The sequence below is a fragment of the Talpa europaea genome, assembly GCF_964194135.1.
Source record: "Talpa europaea genome assembly, chromosome: 4".
Lineage (NCBI taxonomy): Eukaryota > Metazoa > Chordata > Mammalia > Eulipotyphla > Talpidae > Talpa > Talpa europaea.
Window position 1 is genome coordinate 26,686,696 of NC_140070.1, and position 20,476 is coordinate 26,707,171.

General features: G+C 39.4%; 1 protein-coding gene across 3 annotated transcripts in view; it reads right to left on the reverse strand.

Moving 5' to 3' along the window:
• The window catches only part of VEPH1 (ventricular zone expressed PH domain containing 1), a gene marked incomplete at both ends in the record, with an annotated part of 188,363 nt that overhangs the window by 80,543 nt on the left and 87,344 nt on the right, over positions 1–20,476 (reverse strand). For all 3 annotated transcript variants that reach the window (XM_084231249.1, XM_084231248.1, XM_084231247.1), the window contains 2 exons: positions 5,841–6,238; positions 6,848–7,057. In XM_084231249.1, the coding sequence (XP_084087375.1) occupies positions 5,841–6,238; positions 6,848–7,057 (608 nt within the window). The remainder of the gene's footprint in view (positions 1–5,840; positions 6,239–6,847; positions 7,058–20,476) is intronic.

A 20,476-nucleotide genomic window follows, 5' to 3' on the forward strand; every position in this document is an offset into this window, starting at 1 on the left:
CGATGTAAGAAGCTGATCCATATTCAGCATTTCTGTAATGATATTATGTTTTCTGCATTTGAAGCTTATTTTAATAGTGATTTAATATTTTAATGGTTGTTGGATCATTGATATGAATATTTGAAAAATGATTATTTTTCAAAAAAAATTTGTAAAAGTTTTTTTTTTTTAAAAAAAGTAGTTGTATTTTATAATTTCTTACTGGCCTCTGATACGGGCTGGGCAAAAATGTGGATGGAGGGAGCCCTGAAATTTGGTGTCCTTTACTTAGCTCTTTTTCACTCACCCCAAATGGGGTTGCCCATGGGTCACTTGACTCTGTTTACTTTAGACAGACTAAGCACCTCTCAAAATGGGCTATAACACAAATGTCTTCCAAATTATCAAATACTTGGATTTCTGGTTGCCAAATGTGTAATTGCTTATGTTTTTAGAAAAACTTTTAGATATCTTCTTCCCTCATCTGAAGTTTGATGGATGTGGTGCAGCAAACAAGAGGAAATTATTTATTTTTCTTTTTCCCTCTGTCATATCAAAACCTTTTACCCAGTATATAATCTCTTTTCAGCTTCCTGGCCACTAGCTTTTTGTCACCAACAGATTTCAGAAATATGGATTTGCTTGGCTTTCAAATGAGATTTGATGATATCTAGAGATCATTTTCTTTCCCTACAGGGCATGTACTGCCAGTTTCATAAGGGAAGTAAATAGAAAAATATCATCACTTTCCTGAAACTTGGTTTGTGGAAAGATGGACTGGAATGTCCTCTTCTGCAGGGGACCATCAGGGGCAAGCACATCTTCTACAGATCAGCAGCCTTTGGAGTAAAAGCAGTCCCCAAACAACAAAAATAGATGACTGATAATAATTTCAGTCTGAACTTCTCTAAGAAAAGGCTAATACTCACTGTAGAATTAAATACATAATGCTATATAATCTTCCATTTTTAAACTAACACATTTAGAAGAACATATTTAAGAATATGAAATGGTATGTCATTTAATTATTTCTGGTCCCAAGCTGCTTTCTCCACTACTTCTTTTACCTTTTCCTCTTTTCAATATGGTTCCCTTTGGGGTGAGATGCTGAAATGCACTCTGGTGCATCTGTGCTCCACCTGTGTATTTGCTTTTGCTTCTTTTTATTTAATTAGCAAAGCCCCTATAAACCTATTAGAGACTGACCATTTCACAGGTTTGGAAAACTCATTTCATTTACAGGTGGATAATATTTCTTGGGTATCTACAAAATGATCCAAGACTGTACATAGACTTCCAATTTTACTTTGCATTGTTTCCTATTTAAATGAATATACAATCATATCTGTAGATAAAAATTATGTAAGCTCAGATGCAGATTAATAACATACCCTTTTGCTCAATAGCGTGGCAAGGGTATTTAAAAAATTATATACATGAATGTTCAAAAATATTTTTTTAAAGAGAAAAGTATTTTTGAAAATGCAATGAAAGAAAATTAATGTGATGTCCTCTAGTGGAACTTTGCAACATGTTAAGTAATGGATTTAAGTAATGTGCAGCATCCTTACCAAAGATTTGTGGTCACCTGCTAGGGCCTCGAGGCTATCCTGACTGGGGACAAACAAGGGCATAATCTGATGTTAACTCAGCTGATGTTAACTCAATGGAGGAATTCGAAAGGCATCTTTTCAAAAGGACTGTAGCTCTTCCTTAGGCATATTTTTGGCAGTTTCTCATTAGTCATATGGATGCATTCTGCCACTGCAAATTCCTGACTGGAGTTAGGAACTGAATGGCAGGAGAAAGCCAAGGGGAGAATACAGCTGCCTTCTTTCGACTAAAATCTTATCTTTGGAGAAATAAAAACTGGCAAGTAGGTAATCCAAGAAAGATTCCAAAGTGCCTGGAAGAATTCCCTAGAAAAGGTTTCCCTACACATGTTCTTCAAACAAGGGCCCAAAATACTTCAATTCAATGAGACTCCAGGAAATGTCTGACATCTTCCTTTTTGCTGTTTTTCCCTTTCATTTTGTATGAAATGGTTTAAAGATATTTTTCTGCTTTCAAATCTTACAACTCTCCCCATGGAGAAATGATCCTAATCCTATGATTAAAGTAATCTATTAAAAAACAGAAGGGAGAGAAGCATACTGAGAACCATAAGTAGATAAACATTATCATCATCATTCCCCAGACTGGCCAACTGGGGAGAAAGAAAGAGGTGAGAACAGGTGTTGGCTTTACCTCTTGGCCTCCCAACATGAGGTTGGACTCAACTACATTCCAAATGTCAATAGAATGTTTTATTTGCAATTAATTATGCAAATACCTCCTAATTCTTGATATTTACAATGAACTGTTTTATTTTTGTGTTCTTATAGCTGTTCAAGTCAAGAAAAATCACTAATATGGGACTATTAGAGAAAGGATGATAATTTTAGCTTTAAAATCAGCTTTTTGCAAGTCAGATTCCGTATATGTTCGACAGATGGGATATATTTTCACCAAATCAGGAAATACTTCAAAGTGAACCAAGACAGCATTGATTAGTTCTTGTAAGCTTTTATATCATCCTTTATAGAACTCGAGTGATGAACCAGACTTTCAAGGATCTATTTCAATATCATGATTTTTTTAACGTGTAATCACTTTGATCACAAAAATGAATACCAATGATTTATATTTTTAAAATTCCCTTTGGCAAGTGAACTAAATTCCTTCAGTCTTGTGTTTAAATAAAAAACAGGCAGTAGTAATGTTAGATCTTTACTCTGTGTGTAAGCACAATGCATAACTTTCGGTGGTTGATAAACTTGTACTAGACGTTGATAAAAGAATTACTGACCCGGCAAGAATATGTTCTTCTATGTTCAAAATCACACTGCTGCCCAACTACAAAAAGACCCAAGATTTGATTATTTTTCCAGATACAGAAAAAAATTTGTACTTATCTATCTATACTTCCTGACCTGTCCCCACATGATCAATGTGCAATAACAAGATGGCAGGCTGGGTTAAGAATGATATTTGTGATCTCATATCCAATTGTGCAGTGCAGAGACCAGCGAATTTCTATTCTTTCTATATAGTTTATTATCAAAGTATTAGGTTGAATCATATGAATGTGATGTTTTCATAGGTCAAAATAAAGACATTGAATGTCAATTTTTTCATATGATTCAAAATAATGTCAAAAGTTTCTTTAAGGATTATCTGTCAAGTTCTTAGAGTATGGGCTTCCTAACATCAGTCAAAAATTATTCTTATCACTTTTTGTTGCTGTTTTTGTTTCCTGCTGACTAGCTTTTAACTGTAATTATTGTAGAAATGGTTTTTATGCTATTCCCTTTGTTTCTTAATTACTTTGCATAATTTAGCAAGAATGACTAAATTGTCTCTTTCATACCAACAACACATGAAACATAACACAATTTCTAAGCCTATATCTTTCTCAAATAAATTTTCAAGGAAAGAAATGTGATACTGTTGAGCCGAGTGATCTCATGACAACAAGAAAATTGTGTCAGCAGATGACTGCTGGCATTTTGCTGAATAGTTTACACCATCTCTGAAATAATAACACTATGTCCCCTGCAGTGAGCAGCCATCCTTTCTCAGTGGATGCATTTACAGTGAGCCATAAATCTTCCCTCCCTCATATACATCTCTAAGCAAGAGATTTCCTAGGAGCTTCCAGGAAATTACAAAACAATGAATTAATTTCAAAATGTCAACTTAAGAAAATACTGAGTTATAGGTTATTCTGGGTAGGAAACATCAGTATCCGAAAAAAAAGCTTTTCTTTTTTTTGCTAAAGAGAATGGATTCATTCAATATTTTAGTAAAAACCAAATCACCTAGTTTAACTTTTATACTCCCAAAATAATTCAAGAAATACCTTGTGCTTTTGACAAGGAGATGTTTAGAGTAACTCTGTAGGACTTCGCATTTTCACAAGGTAAAATCTCATTCTATACCATATATTTAATGGTTTAGGCTAAACTTAAACACACAAAAATCTATTCTAGTAGATAAAAATGTGCCTCACCTTATATTTACTAAGACATCCTTAAACTGGAAAATTCACTTAACCTCTCATGTTAAATTCTTCAACCTATGCATTAAATACATAGATTATTAGTGAAATAGGCCATTGTAAAAAGCTCATGTTGCTTTTTGAATATATCTAGTTCTTCCCAAGTACTACTATATTTAATTATCTATCTTCATTATTTAATATTAAAGGATAACTTTTATTGTGACCCTTTAAAAAAGTTTTAAGAAGACTAGTCAATAAATTAACATCTTTAAAAGATGTTAATCAAACATCTTTAAAAATGTCAGACACTATGCAGACACGCTATATAATGATGATTACCATTACCAATGCTGGAGCCCTTTTTCCTTTTGACTTGGAGTGGGAGAAGGAATAAGAAGGAGAGTTTGTGGGGCACTTCTAGAATCTAAGACTTGTGGGGGCTGACAGCAAGTGAGTAGCCATTTATTAGATTCACTACCCCTCCACTGTGTTCCTTTCTGGAAAATGGTTTTTTTCTATGGGGCTCTAGCTGGTGAAAAGATGACATGGCCATCAAGAGGGCTTAGACCTTTATCTAAATCTCAAGAGAAGATGAAGCTGCTGACCAGGAATGACTGTTAGCAAGATCTAATTCACCTGACGGTGCCTTTGAGGCACCAAACCTGCTCCACCCACTTCTAGAACAGTGAGCCTGCCTTGGGCACCCTGCCATTTTGGTACCTCTTTTAAACCCATCATCTTTCCCATGGCCAGGGCTAGGGCACTACTCCCAGCAAATGCAGTAGTCAAGAAAAATAGTATTTTTAAAAATCCAAATTATACAAAAAGTCCATGATGAATAAAATGTCAGAACTGCAAATAAAGATGTGATCATTGTCACTCCTTACCCTTTAGCCTCCATGCCAATGTGACTGCTACTCATCCTGTCATTACTTAATGTCTTATTGAATTTTTTTGGCAACTCCCTAAATTATGAATCTGAGGGGAGGGAAGTTCTAGCCACTGACACCCCTTTCTTACTCTCATTTCTCCCTCCCTCCTACTTACTCTTCCTTTCCCCCCACTTCCACAACCTTTATCATTATTATTTTTTCCACCGGCATTCCTTGTTTCTCCCTATCCCTTTTTCTCACCCTTCTGTCTTAACCTCAGAGCTCTAGGGACATTTATTAATGTCCACTAGTTTTTAAAAGTGTTTTGCATGATCAAAAGGGCACACTTTTCTTTCTTTGTATTCTAGCTCAAACTCTCACTGGCTCTTGATCTACATCACTTCCTGAAGATGGTTTTTCTCTTTTCATTCTGTATTCCAATAGGGATTATCTCTGGGTCATAGTTGCATCCTACATGAAGTTGAATCTTAAGCAGGGTGCATGACACCCAGTAGCTGCTTTACAAGTGCTTGTTGAGTGAATGAAAGAAAAATCTCTTGGAGCCTTTGCTCTGCATGTTTCCTTTGCATGATTGTGTGGTTGGAAAATGCCTCTGGCATTCTTGGGGGACCAAAGATCCCTTTCCAAGGTTTTCCGAACATGAGGGAGAGAGAACCAAAAACGATATACCTTAAGGTTCAAAAAAAAAAATAAGAGTAGGTGAACTTAGGTGCACCTAAGTAGATTAACATGTGAATCAAAATGATGATTGCGGGTTTTTTTTTTTTTTTAAACCAAGAACTTAAAATAATGTAAAGGTGTCTGGGTATTTTCAAAACAATCTCTTTTGCATAAGATCCAGAAAAGAATATGGCAATTTATGTGATTGGAAGTTTTTTCCCCAGAAGTTTCTGAAATTTCTCATTTGGGGAATTCAGAGCACTTACCTTCGATGGTACACTGATCAGGGACTGGAATCTTCTTCCCGATTTCCACAGCATATGCTTTCACTTTGCTGAGGTTTTCCTTTAAGTACAAGTAGAGTTGATCTTGGTATTCCACAGGGCTGGCGATTGTCTCTGGAGCTTCTTTTTCATGGTTTTCTGTAACCATTTCTGGAAAATTCTCTGATTCTATACATATAATACTTGGGTGTGAAACTGAAGAATTTCCCAGCTGTGATCCATCAATGTCTGACTTCAAGGTTGACTTGTCATTTCGTCGGCTAAGTGGGCATATTTCTAAAAGAGAGATGCTGACTGGTATTTCTTCACTTGTTATGGCTTCCCCATCATCTGAACTCACGCCCTTGGGTAGCAAAGTGTGCAAAGCCAAGCTCTTTGACCTATAAGACAAGCAAAGGGAAACTAAGACAGATAATGTAGTTGAGCTACTACTCACTACTGAAGGAAAGAAAGAAGAACAACACTGGCACAAACAGGTGCTTCCTCTAGAGTATGAAACTGAACATTGATGCTCTTCACAGATTAGATAAAAAATACAAGTTATATAATAAATAAGACCAAGTTGTATAACAAGTGTTGTAGGACAAGATCTAGGTCACCTTCAAAGATAATGATTTAAAAATCAGTTTCAAGGCAAATTTGACTGCAAAATGGTGTACTTAACATCTGTTTTGTTTTGTTTTTCTATTTTTGCTTCTGCATTTTCATCAAAAATCAAGGGAAGCTTTTGACAGTCTTCTCAATATTAGCATATCTGTATTTGAAAGATGTTTTTAAGATATAAGCCATAGTGTTTTACATTTGTATCTCCCCTTACAAAAGCAAACTTTTTTGGCTAATGAAAGCCCTGAGGGTGACATCTTGTTCACGAAAGGGTGGAACTGTAGGAGGCTATAGGTAAAAGGGACTTAATTACCATCCTATAAAGTAGAAACAAACTAACAGCAAACATGAAGTACATATTTTTAAAAACCAAACAAAATTTGTACCTGTTAAATCTAATGTCTTTTCTTACTTCTTTGGAAACTTGGCCCAAGCTATATCTTCTGATAGAGCCAGGAGTATTGTTCCCAGCATTTATTTTGTCTTCGAAAGCTTGGATTTTAACTTGGAGCTTTTCATGGTCTTCATTTACTGCTGCAGTGAATTTGGTTTCTTCCAGCTTCTCAGGGAATTCCATTTCAGTGCTGGTTTTTCTCCTAAAGGGATAGCAATCATTGTATTGGATGCTGACCACATATACCCATTCATGAGAATATTAATCTCTACTTAACTGCCTCTTACTCAAAACTGAAAACTTTGCCTGATAAATTTTTGATCAGTCACATAACAATTATTTATTGAATAATTTCTGTGGACATAAGTCTCTGAAGTTGCTTCAATAGCTTATTTGCCAGAAGTATAGAAACATTTGTTTTTGTCAGTTTTGTATTGAAAATACTTTTTTGAAGGGATACTCTAGGGGAAAAAAAAAAACATTTTAGTGGTCATCCACCATATTGCTAGCTCTCCAAAAGCATGTATTTCATATAATGTTCATGCCAGGTATTGTTTCAAAAATTAACATGCACAAATTTGTTTGTATTAAAACTGTAGAATAAGAACATTTCAAGTAGATGGCATAAACTCATTGTTTTGTTAATATTAAGGAAATCAGTATTAAATTCAAAGAAATCTTTCAGTATTATAAAGGAAAAAAATCTTTCTGAATCTTAATGTGTTGGAGGAAAGAGATTTTCCATAAAAGAGAGGTCCAAATATCTTTTGTAGCAAACTTTATAAAACACTCTCTGTGTCAATAAGATGATATCTTTAAGACAGGGGCTTTGTGATAAGACTTTGAATCTCTCCGAGGCTAACACAGGACCTTATGTGGAGCCGGAGCTTATAGATAAGCTGCAGAAATAGTTCATAGATACTCACTGAGGGGCTACAATTGCAGCAAAAAAGTAAGCATCTAAAGTCTCTTATCTGCCTTTTAATAACAAACCAGATAGAACTGCCTTAATTTTTAATAACTACTCTCAATTATATAATATGAAGGTAGTATTAATTTTTCCTTTATAAGCATAAAGGACAATAATCCACAAAAATCTATTCATCAGCATGGCTAATGAACTTTGGTGGGCACTGCCGAGGTTAATGGGCAGGGTTGGATATCACAGCTTTTTTGACTGGTCAGAGAAGCATCCCGACCCTGAGGAAGGGTTCAGAGTTATGTGTTCTCAGTGGTTAGTTTCTACTAGTCCTTCCCAGAAATTGTTATTGATATACAAGTTGGGTAGGAGAGCAGACCATCCATTAGATAATCAGAATATTGTTTATGGCCAAATAAGCTAGTGTCAATAAAATTTGAAAACATCTTAATATCATTTTTGTAAGTGTCCATGGTTTTGACATAATGGTCATTTATTTTCCATACATGCTTTACTAACCTACACATAAGTAGATTTCAAGGATCAGTACATGGGAACGAAAGCTAATCCTGAACATGCTGCCCTTTCGGTCATATACATAATACTTTGGCCCACAAGCAGATGTGGGTCTGACATCTTCTAGCCAGAAGGTTCTACAAGTTGAACTTTTACTCCTACTATAAATGAAACCGAGATTGTGCTATCACTAGACGGTACTGTACAAACCAAGATGATCACCTAGGCTAATTTTAAAAGACCCAGTGAACCCTTTCAACCTGAGAAGCTTAGGCAGGGAGTATTTATTTTTCAACCCATGTTAATCTATGTGGAATCTAGTCACATTTCAAAAATGAAAGACACTTCAACTTTTTAGTTTTATTTCAGAAATTTCCATAGTTGGTTTTATGAAAACTTGAAAATTTCTGAAGCACAAAATACACTCAAATATGCATATCAGATATTGAGCATTATACAAATTTTTAAATCTCAAAATATATCAGATTTTAGAAGACTAATTTCTTGTTAATTTGCTAAGTTTTTTTTTTTGTATAAAGTTCTGGGTTATAACAGCCATTAAAATAATAGCATTTCCTTCCCAAAAACTTCGCATTTTATATGATTATAGTAAATCTTAGTTGAGAAATTTATTGGATCAGCTTCTGACATTTTATAAAATAAAGTTTTCTTACTTTTGGAGATCTCTCTTTTATTTATTAAACTCGTTATACCAATTTTCCTCTCTATGAAATGGGGATAATAACTCTACTAGCTCATCAAATTGTTGGAAAGATGAAATGACAGATTATTGTTTTTGGAGATCTCTCTTTTATTTATTAAACTCGTTATACCAATTTTCCTCTCTATGAAATGGGGATAATAACTTTACTAGCTCATCAAATTGTTGGAAAGATGAAATGACAGAATTATTGTTAAGCACTTCTCCTGGCACATAATAGGCAGCTACAGACATTAGCTATCAATATTAATTGTTATCACTATTATTAATTTTTCCTTTGAGAACTTTATTGCTCTACCTATGCCTTGTGTTAATACATACAACAAACATCTGTGACTTTGACATAAGCAGATCAATATTCCATATCCCAGAGAGGTCAGACCCTGGTGGTGTCAGAGGTCACTCAGCTAATTCCTTGCTCCCATCTCCAGTTACCACTGTTGGTCATTAGGCACCATGGCTGAGTGAGTGGGAGCTTGTGCAGCTAGGAGTGCTACTCCTTCTTCAAAGTGCCTTCTGGCATCCCTGAGTTAGACCTGGACATCCACTGACCCCAAGAGAAGCAGGTGAGGTGCCTCTGGGGTAGGGTTGTCAGGGAAACTACAAGAGACTCAGAAAAATTTGAATTTCAGACCAACGACAAATACAATTTTTAGTGTAGGTATGTCCTTAGTAGAACATACTAAAAATGTATTACACTACACTAAGAAATTTTGTTCTTTATCTGAAATTTAACTGAGAGTCCTGTATTTCTACTTGCTAAATCTGGCAGCCCTACTCCAGGGTGGTGTGGGGGCATTCCTGCTCCTCCTTGTTTCCCCATATCAGGCACAGGGCTTTGTCCAACAAGGACCAGAAGTGTTTGTGGAATAAATGAACTAAGACCACCTTGGTGTCTCAAGCCAGCCTACTCCTGCCCTTAAGCCTAGAGAAGTCTACCAGATGACCGTGAGGCATCTCCTGGTATGGTGCTGAGGGGCTGAGCGATGTCATTTGATAGATATCAAATATGGAGAGAAGCAAGCATCAAGAATGTGAGTAAAAGAGAGGTTTTCAAAGGGCCAAATACGATTGAAGACGTGAAATGTAAAAATCTCTTTTCTGAGCCAATGAAGTGATGTCTGGATGAGAGGCCGATGGGTGTTGCCAATAATGAGTATAATTCTCACACAAAGACTTTCTCTACAACCTCCATTTATGATCTGGAGATTTGCGTAACACAGGAGACAGGGAACAGATAATGAAGATTCCTGAGGCAGCCAAAGTTGCAAGATGGATCAGAGAGAAATTTCTGTCACTGGCCATCAATCTGGGTTCATCACAGCTTTGTTGTCAGGGAGTTAGGGTAAGTTTTGGTTGCAATAGGTTCAAAGGTCAAGAAATGGTCGATAGAAATTTGGGTTTATAATAAACATTCTCCACTCCTCAATTTCTTCTCCTCTTGGTTTTTAAATTTAGTATAAAAAGACAGAACAAAATTCATTTAAAAACAAAGACCTTTTAGAGCTAAACTCTGCTTTCCTTCTAGAGAAGGAAATGCATCACCAAGTGAAAGTTGGGGAGGAGCCACTGGTCCCCTGTGCATTTATTATGGGGGTGAGGGTGGAGGCCTTTGGGTTGGGCTCATACAGGGGTTGCTATTTCTTTTCCATTTGTCACTTTTAACTCCAGAGGTTATTTTACAGAAATCTTTGTCAGAGTTCCATAATCCCCTAAATATTAACTTGGCTTTAACTCAACATGCCACATTACAAGAGGCTCAGATGATTTCCAGTCTGAACAGTTCCTGGTCTCTGTTGCCAAAGTAAAGTTTTTAAAAGCACCTCTAGGGAAGCCTGGGGGAGGCCTAATTACCTCCCTCCATGTGAGCTGGGACTCCCCTTAGAAATGATTGGCCTCGGGCAGCTCACTGCTCTCACTAAGCCAGGAGATCTAGAACTGGCAGTGTGGAGACAGGCAGCCTGTATTCCTGTCTCCTTAAATAATAAAAAAAAAGAGAAATATTAGTTAATATCTATCTGATGAACTTGACTTAGGATCACACATCTAGGACATATACTCCTGTTCAAGTAAGCTAATGTGTCAAATCTACAGTGAAGTCCTCAGTTCTTATGTTCTTTTCTCTTGAGCAACTTATTGGGTCATCAGTCATATAAGAATGCTAGATGGTGTCCCAGCCACAGCACTGTCATCTGTTTTGGGACTGCAATTTTGAGAATAGTTACACCCAAATCCTAAAACTAAGGACAAAAAGTTTTGGTTCTAGATCCTCGGTTCTGCCTTTATTGCTCGGGACAAGAGCAGAGATCAGCAGGTGCCCCATTATAAGAGGACAAGAATGTGGTCACACCCCTGGTAGAACTTTGCTGAGATGTGATGACTCCATGATTTATCTCATTCACATAAAAGCTTCCAGAGAATATGCTTGTGGAAATGGATTGAACATGGCCTTGCAGGGAGAGAGACCTAGTTTCATGACTCCAATCTCCTGTCCTTCAGTGATGAGGCAAATCTCTGTGTGACTCGTAAGTCTCACTTTTGTCACATACAAACAGGATAAATGGCAGTGTAATACCAGCTTGCTGAAATCATGACATAACATAATGCATTTGACAGTGTAGCCCATAGAGAGTGGGCATGAAAAAGTCCAGTGGCAAAACTCTGGGTGGTTGTTATGCAGAGTGGATATTTGACACAGGAAGAAGGTGCCTCCTTCAGGGGATACCACACCTGGAAGATAAGCTTCACCTGCTCAAAGCCAGGGAGGACCATACAACCTTTCCCACCAGGGAGGCCCACACAATTCTTCTTAGCCTGATGCCTCCTAAAGCACGATTAAAGGAGAGTGGCCTCCCTACTGTATGGGCACATGAAAACTGGGAAAGAAAATAGTTGGCTTAAAAAATCTTTATACTTTGAGGCTGAATTCTGAGCCATTGCAGACACAGACCTTTCTGCAAAGAGAACAGTTTAGACACCCGATATAGGAAGTGCCCACTCTAACGTGGATGCTCATTTTGCTTACTTTTCATTCAAGCAATACGAGAGGGAAGGGGACATGGCAGAAGAGTCAGCAACCAGTTTGAAGTCTCTGTCCTGGCTTCCAAAGAGGTGTCACCGAAAAGCGGTATCAGCACCATCTGAGGCTGCTGGACATACACTCAGGCCTCACCGAGCCTCAGCAATGCTGAATGTCCACCTTGACACAATCCCCATAACCCAGCCAGGTCTGAGAAGCACTTGACCAGAAAATGGAAAAGAGAATCTCAAGCAGCCCGGGGCACAGGCCTTTTTCTTTGATGCAGCAAAGCTGCTAAGGGGTTCACTCACACCACAAGGAGGAGAGACTTGCAACCAGATAGTGTGCAGTGTTTGCCATTGGTGTGGTAAATGGGTTGCAGTTACCAGTTACAGCTTTGTCATCCCCAGCTCTTAGAGTGTTTAAAACTCAGGAACTGTTGTGCGAGCAGTTCAAAATGTAATTATGAATGATACCAAAAAGGAACAAGAGTGTTTGGGGAACAAAATAGCACTTAGCTGGGTCACAGGGTCTAGCAGAACTGTTTAAGCAGCCCCCCCCCCCCCACAGGGGCTGTGAGGATCAGTCGTTTCTCCCCTTTTCCCTGCAGAGCACTTCTGCCCTCCAAGCTAAAGCTTTGGGGTGCCCTGTCTATTTGAAATGGGGAGCCAAGCCACAGGCACTATTTTTCTTCTTGGTTTGTCTTGCACTTTGAACGCTGTGTTACAGGAAGGGCCTGACTCCCCTGCTGAGCTGTAATTGCATTGCCCACACCCCTCAGCAGGGCTGCCCTGCCCCCTTCTTACCCTCACACACATTGCCCACACTGCAGAGCCCACTGTCTGGGGCCCTTGCTCTCCCTGGGCAGCTCTTGTTGTCGCCTCCAAAGCTGATAATGATGTCTCCCACCTACATCTCTTGCTGATAAACAAATTCCTGGAATACTTTTACAGGCCTTCACATCACCATAAATGCTGCTTTAAGAAAGGACAAATGGCAGAGAAATGAACACCAGATGGGACATAAATGGTAACACATGTCAGCTGTAACCCCCTCAGTCAGAAGGGGCAAAAACCCGAAGCCCTTTCTTCCTTCCCTTCACTTTCAGGAGGAACAACCACTGCAGCTACCGCCACAAATGACTGAAACCATTTTCTTTTTACACAAGCGACAACCATAGACCTCTCTTGATGGAAAAGATACACTTGTTTTTCATTAAAGCTCTGGTTACCTTGGTGGGGTGAGGTGACATTCTGCTTTTCCTAGCAGGGGGGGATGCTGACCCAACACCACATGTTTTTAATTAAGGTCCTGAACCTCTTCATGCACATTCCCCAGGCTAACAGTTGCTCTCAACAAATCAATTTCTCTTTGTATAAACATGTCTTGCCTAAAAGAGTGGGAATTCTTGTTAGCACTTCTAAGACTTAATTTTCCTTTCAGAGAACACAAGCTGTGAATTTTAGCTCTCCCCATTTTCGGGGTGTTGCCCATAGAACACTTTGGACAGGATTGCAGGTGGGGAGGGGTGGAGAGGCAATGAGAGCTGAGAGGTTCAGGGGAGAGAAGGGCACCAGGGCAGGGGTGGGTGGGGAAGAACCCTTGCTGAGTGGTATTTAAAGTGGAGTCTAGGGAAAAGGCCACCTTTGATGGGAAGAGAGGCACAAAAAGGGCATTCTAGAAGCTAAGAGAAAGGTTAGTGGTCCTCCTCTTGGGAACAGTAGACAAAAGTCACCCTTGACATTCCTTTAAAATTCCTCTGTATTATCCATGAAGTATTGTGAACATTAAATCTCATCGTCACAATAAAATTTGAGATCTTTCCTATCACTCATAGCACAAATTTAGAAAACCTAAATAAGGGACCAGGAGAAAGACTAATTATAATAAAGTAAAAATCAAAATCAACAAGCAACTGTAACCCAGAGACACACTATGGGGGTGGGGGTGGGGTGGGGAGGTATTACCAACAAAATAAGGGGGGTGGGAATTGTATGGGGACTATAACCAAGATAAAAAAGCATACATTGTGCAAAAATGAAAAAAAAATGACGTAAAAAATATATAAAATAAAATACAAAAAAAAAAAATTGAGATCTGTTGCACTAGAAATGAAGAAAATTCTGTCAGCTGATGTCTGGGCATTATGTGGCTGCCTCTCCAAGAACTACCATAGACCTAGAGTGAAAGGCTTGTGCCTGGCCAGAAAATTTTACTTAATTTTACTTTGTTCTTGCCTGCCCACAAGGTTTACACCATTTTGCTTAAACATGAAGACTTGGTAAGCCTGACTCATATTAAAAGACTTTATTGTTGTGAGAATTAAATAATATAGCACAATAAAAACCCCTAGCACAGAATTTGACACGTGGTAGGATCTAGTTGGAAGCTTGATCAGACCCAAGCAGCCTTCTTTGCCAAGTTGTAGAGAACTTGGCTCCCGGCTCTGTGTTTCTGCTGTGGACTCAGGAAGAAGCCGTCTTACTCCGCTCTCACCAGGCCTTTAGGGGCTATATTACACTAGTGCCAGGTTTTGATGCAAGTCCCATGTCATGGTGGAGACTGGAAGGACAGGTTGTAAAGAGTTTGAGAAGGGTTTTGGCAGGCTTTGTTGCTTAGTTGCACAGTAGGGCCACAAGGAACCTCAAATTCCTGGCTCTCCCCTGTAATCCATTTCTTTGATGTTCGTTCATTACATGGAATTTAGGATAAACCAAAAACTCTGGGGCCACTACTCCAAGGAGGGCAGATTTCCTGGAGTCATTGTCCTGTGAACATAATCTCCTTATTCTATTTGCCCTTCATTCTCCTGGCATACTGTTGTCTTATTTCCTTCCACCATTATGTCATCGCTTCCTGATTATAATAAAATCAGATTTGTATGTCCCAATTGACTTTGACTATAATTTACCTTTCATTCCCCTTTTCAAAACCCCCTCTCCCCCAGGGCTGAAGTTTAAAAACAAAGAAAAACACAAAATCTCACCATCATTGCCAAAACAACAAACATACCACTCTTTTGCCAAAGTTTAGGAAAGCTTTAATCATATACTCTGTGTTAAAATTCTTCTTACAAGCAATTCTTTGTACCTCAACTTGCCTTTGGTGGCCTTGGCAAAGTTTTGAAGAAACTTAGTTTAGATCTGAGGGCCCCCCATCCTGTCTTGGAACCTGGGGTTGGGTACAGGTACCCTTTCTACTATTCCTCAGTTTCCCCTTTTGCCTTTTCCCATTGCTTTCCTGTCTCCCATTTTTCTTATTCTGTCCCACCCCTGCTTTCTTTACACAATTACCATCCCTCAAAGTTTCCATCCCCAAGTTCGATTCAAACCTAACTTCCAACTAAGACTACCCGTGACTAATTGTCCCTGATCAGAGCATTCCCCTGGGCACCAGTCATTGGCAAAGGTGTCCGCTGGTCCAGTGATCATGGACTGCTCTGCCCATCCTGTTCCAGAAGTTCAGCCTCTCCTTCCCCAGCTTCGCCTGGGCCCTGGTGGCACACAGCTCAACACTTAGAGGCTGCTTAAAGATCACTTTGGGTCACACAGTTTTGGAAGGTCTGTTTCATCCCCTATCTTGACACCTTCTGTTTTTTGAACTCACAATTATTGAATCTCTTTTCTACTTCTTCAGAATTAATGTCTAAATTCTTTGGCTATCCTGTTATTTCACCTCAGTTTGCTTATTATTTAGATATAAACATTCTTTCTAAAACGCAGACACAAGAAAAACACAAATGCGCTTACCTGGTGCAGCCAATAAAACCCACCCAATTAATTCAGAGTCATTGGCACAACGAAGTCTCCTGTCTGCTTCAGCTTTTCATTCTCAATAGGATGCTAATTGGTTTTCTTTTGATAATCTTATAGCTTTGGCCTGAAGTCTACTATCTGGCCTGCTGGACCATGTGTCAGATTTGTAAATTAGATGACATCTGTTTTGAATTTTATCATCTTTAATTTTCTTTCAAGCTCTCTTCACTTATTCATTTCCCTTTAATTGTATGGATCAGACTTTGCTGGATGCTTTAGACAAAAGGGTAGACCTTTCTGCTTTGGGGGTCACAGATTAAAATTACTGATGCTACATGGCTACAATGAAGGCTATTCAGGGAAAAAATGTTGGGAGAGAAGCCTTAGCAACCATCCAGAGGGGATGTGTAGCTAATACAAAAGACTAGCTGTCTGCATTAATGCTTGAAGTTTCCCACTGAATAATCCCAACTGATGGGCAGGAGATTGACAGTGGGAGGGTTGAACTGGGAGAAGGGTTTTGAATCAAAAGAGGTTGAGGTGATGGCAGTGGTGGTGGTGATGGTGGAGGAAGTAAATGTCTTCTATGAAATTTTTCTGTTTTTCTTAGAAAAGCAATGGAGAAATCTAACCACAATCTCACATATGCAGATTCATATTTTGATAGTGAGATCTTATTTTTTCCACCTATCTATGAGGCTCTAGATATTTCTTTTGTAAGGGCAATTGTTTATTGTTAAATGGATTGGGTCTCCTTATTAAAGATCACTTTTCTTATTATAATGCTTAATGCAACACTCTTGTGTAATTTTTTTCTCCCATTATATAAACTTTTTTGTTTTTTTTAAAATATTTTTATTTATTTATTTTTTTTAAATAATAAATTTTATTTTTATATTCCCCCATACAATTGCAAATGCCCCATTCTGACCCCAATCCTTCCCCTCCCGCCCCCCACCCCCCAAAAAGTGTCTCTGGTTCATAGTTTTTTGTTGATTTTGATTTTCACTTTCTTATATTCATTTTCCTGGTCCCTTATTTAAGTTCTCTAGATTCCTGCTATGAGTGAGACCATCCGGTATTTTTCTTTTTCTTTCTGGCTTATTTCGCTGAGCATGATCCCTTCCAGCGCCATCCATGTTGCTGCAAATTGCATGTGTTTATCTTTTTGGAACGCTGAGTAATATTCCATGGTATATATGTACCACATCTTCTTGATCCAGTCATCTATTTTTGGGCATTTGGGTTGTTTCCAAAGCTTAGCTATTGTAAACAGTGCTGCTATAAACATAGGGGTGCAGGTGCTCTTTGGAATTGATGTTTCTGTGTCCTTTGGGTAAATACCTAGGAGTGGAATTGCTGGATCATATGGAAGCTCTATGTTTAGTAGGTCCAGAAATCTCCACACAGCTCTCCATAGTGGTTGGACCAGTTTGCACTCCCACCAACAGTGCAGAAGAGTTCCTTTTTCTCCACACCCTCGCCAACATTTGTTGTTGCTAGTTTTTTTAATATGTGCCATTCTCACTGGTGTGAGATGGTATCTCATGGTAGTTTTGATTTGCATTTCCCTGATGGCAAGTGATGTTGAACATTTTTTCATATGTCTGTTGGCCATTTGCATTTCCTCTTTAGAGAAGTTTCTTTTTAGCTCTTCTGCCCATTTTTTGACTGGATTATTTTCTTTGTTGTTGCTGAGACTCATCAGCTCTTTGCAGATTTTTGTGATCAGTCCTTTATCATTAGTGTTGGGTGCAAAAATGTTCTCCCAGTTGGTGGGGTTTCTCTTTGTTTTTGTTATTGTCTCTTTTGCTGTGCAGAAGCTCTTTAATTTGATGTAGTCCCAGCTGTTGATCTTTGCCTTCACTATCACTGCTTTGGGTGATGTGTCTGTAAAGATGTCTTTGATGTGCAAATCCCGTAGTGTTTCGCCTATATTTCCTTCTATGTATTTTATGTTTTCAGGTCTTATGTCTAGTTCTTTAATCCATTTTGAGTTGATTTTTGTGTATGGTGTGAGGTAGTGGTCAAGATTCATTCTTTTGCATTGTAGACCCAGTTTTCCCAGCACCATTTATTGAACAAACTTTCTTTGCTCCACTGAACTGGGCTACAGCCCACGTCCTGGAACTGAGGGCTTTGAACTGAGACCCGGGGCACGAAAATTCGGGGCGTGGGTTCTCCACGATGGTGGGGCACAAGGCAGACACAGCACCCCAAAGCTGTTGAGGTGTACCCTACCATTCCCGCTCTGTTCCCTGTCCCACGGGGTGGGGGGAGGCGAAAAACAGCCCCCCAAGGACAATAGGAGAGATCTCTGGCGCCACCTAGCGACCAGGAAAAAAAAGTCACTAACACCCCATAGAACAGGAAATTTCTTAAGACTGCTTGAAAAGGGCAGAAGGCTTCTGGAGGACCCCGTGGCCAGCCGGGTAGTTAGGCCACGCCAGGCCCCTTCCGACCAGCGGTCTGAGCCCACAGAGGGAGCAGGCACCCATGTCCGGGGCAGACCGGGTGCGCAGAAGAGTGTGCCTGAAACCGGAGGCGCAGGGACTGCATCCCGCTTTGCCATTTGAGAACAGGGACATTTCTTCAGTAAAAACTGCCTAAAACCAGCAGAAAGCTCCCCCAGAAGACAGAGATGGCTCCTGGAAGAGCCAGAGGGGAGCGGAGAAGTTCACCCAAGATGCCAGTCAGTCCGAGCAACACAGTGTCCCAACGCATACGACAAATTAGAAAACAGACAGTAGGGAGTAGAAGAACCACACGCAACCTAACAACTCCTCAGGAAAGAAGCACATCACAAAAAGAAAACCACTCCCCAGATTGCAACGACAGCAACTTGGAAGAACTTCTGAGCCTTTCAGAAAGAGAATTTAAAATTGCCATGATTAAAAAAGTGATAGATCAGAAGAAGGAAATTGAGTCCCTAAAGAGGGAAGTAAAAGAAATGCAGGAGATCAAAGAATTAATGGAGGAACTAAAGAACTCTGGGAAAAGCAATGAAAGCAGAATAGATGAAATGGAAGAACGAATAAGTAATCTTGAAGACACAGAAATAAAAAGAACCAAAACAGAAAAGGAAAGAGAAGTACGAAGGAAAAAGAATGAAGAAAGACTTCGGGAACTATATAAACTTTTTTCACACATAGAACCTTGCAGGTGATAAGTGGCATTCTGCAACTTTGCATGTATGGAGACATGAGATGAGCTGGACCACTGGCTACAACGCTTGCCCCAGCCTTCATTTCTGACACTCGTGCCTGCATCACTAGAAAAGGAATAAGCAGGCTGACTGGGCACAGAACACACAGAAAGGCTCCCCCAAACAGCATCTATAGAGGCTCAAAAACAAATTTTGAGGCCATATCATAAAAATTGGCCAACTTGTATACAAAATGGCTGTATTTGCATATCAATGAAAGACCATCCCCTTCAGACTGGATCTTTGGATGTACCAGGGTGAGTCTGGTCCTGAGTCTGTAAAAAGGCTGTTTAAGAAACACAAAAATCTCACTCTCACTGCCAAAACAATAAACATCACCCATTTAACCACGGTTTGGTCAGGACCTCGCTCCTGCTCCATAGCCTGTAGTGTGCACTTCCACCAACAACCTCACCGTGGTCTGATGGAGGGATGGTGTTGGTGTCTCCTAGGCCCTCCAGATCTACCCCATGCTTTATGTGAAGTGTCAGGCTAAACGCTCCCTGTTTTATCAGGTTGGCTTCTTGTGATTTTAAAATTCTTGTTTCACATTGGAAATGGTATGCATTGTTTTTATCCCCCTAAACTCACAAAATTTGCTGGTTGTTTCTAGTGGTCCCTTTGCCTTCTTAAGAACAGAACACTTTTCTGTACATTGGACTTGCGTGAAGATGGGGACTTGTAGCCCACCTCCATCAGTCAGTCTCCACAACCTTGGGGAGATATTTAACTTGCCTAAGTCTCTTTTTCTTCTGTGAAATAGGACTCTAACATCTGCCTCCTTACCTTGCAGGGTGGTCATGACCATCAACTGAAGTTATGAATCTGAAAGTAATAACCACTTTACACTTACTAATTTATATTATAATACCATTCACTGTATTTATATTATTACAGATATCCAGATATATCATCTGGAACTTTCAAACATCATAAAATGTTTCAAGTGTCTCCCTATTCAAAATATAACAAAATGAAATAAGCCCACTTCTTTGCATGGTGTTCTTAAATTTTTCCCCAGTAGCTTTTTAAAAGGATTGGTTTTGGCTTTGTGTCCACTCTCCCTTTTCAAGCCCAGGCATTCAGTTCTCTGCCCACAGCAGCTCACTCACTATGATCAACCATGGACACTTCTCTGTCCTGCTCTCACTGAACCTGGGTCCAGTCTGTGCCTCCTGACACATGGTCAGACTGGAACCAGAGTGAATTCCTGAAACACAATTCTCATGAACCCCCCACTTCCCCCACAATCACCCCTCAGAACCTCTAGGGTAAAATTCAAATTCTGTAGGAAGTCCAGTCAGACCCTCTACCATTGGGTCCCTTCCCAACACCTCACTGGCATTGTCGGGTATCACCCTCCTGTGAACACACACACTAGCCAGGCAAATAACTCCTGCTCCCAAAAACTCACACTGCACAAGCCTCACTGGTATAATGTAGGCACCTTTCACAACTTGGTCCAAAACTTGACCTCTCTGGGATG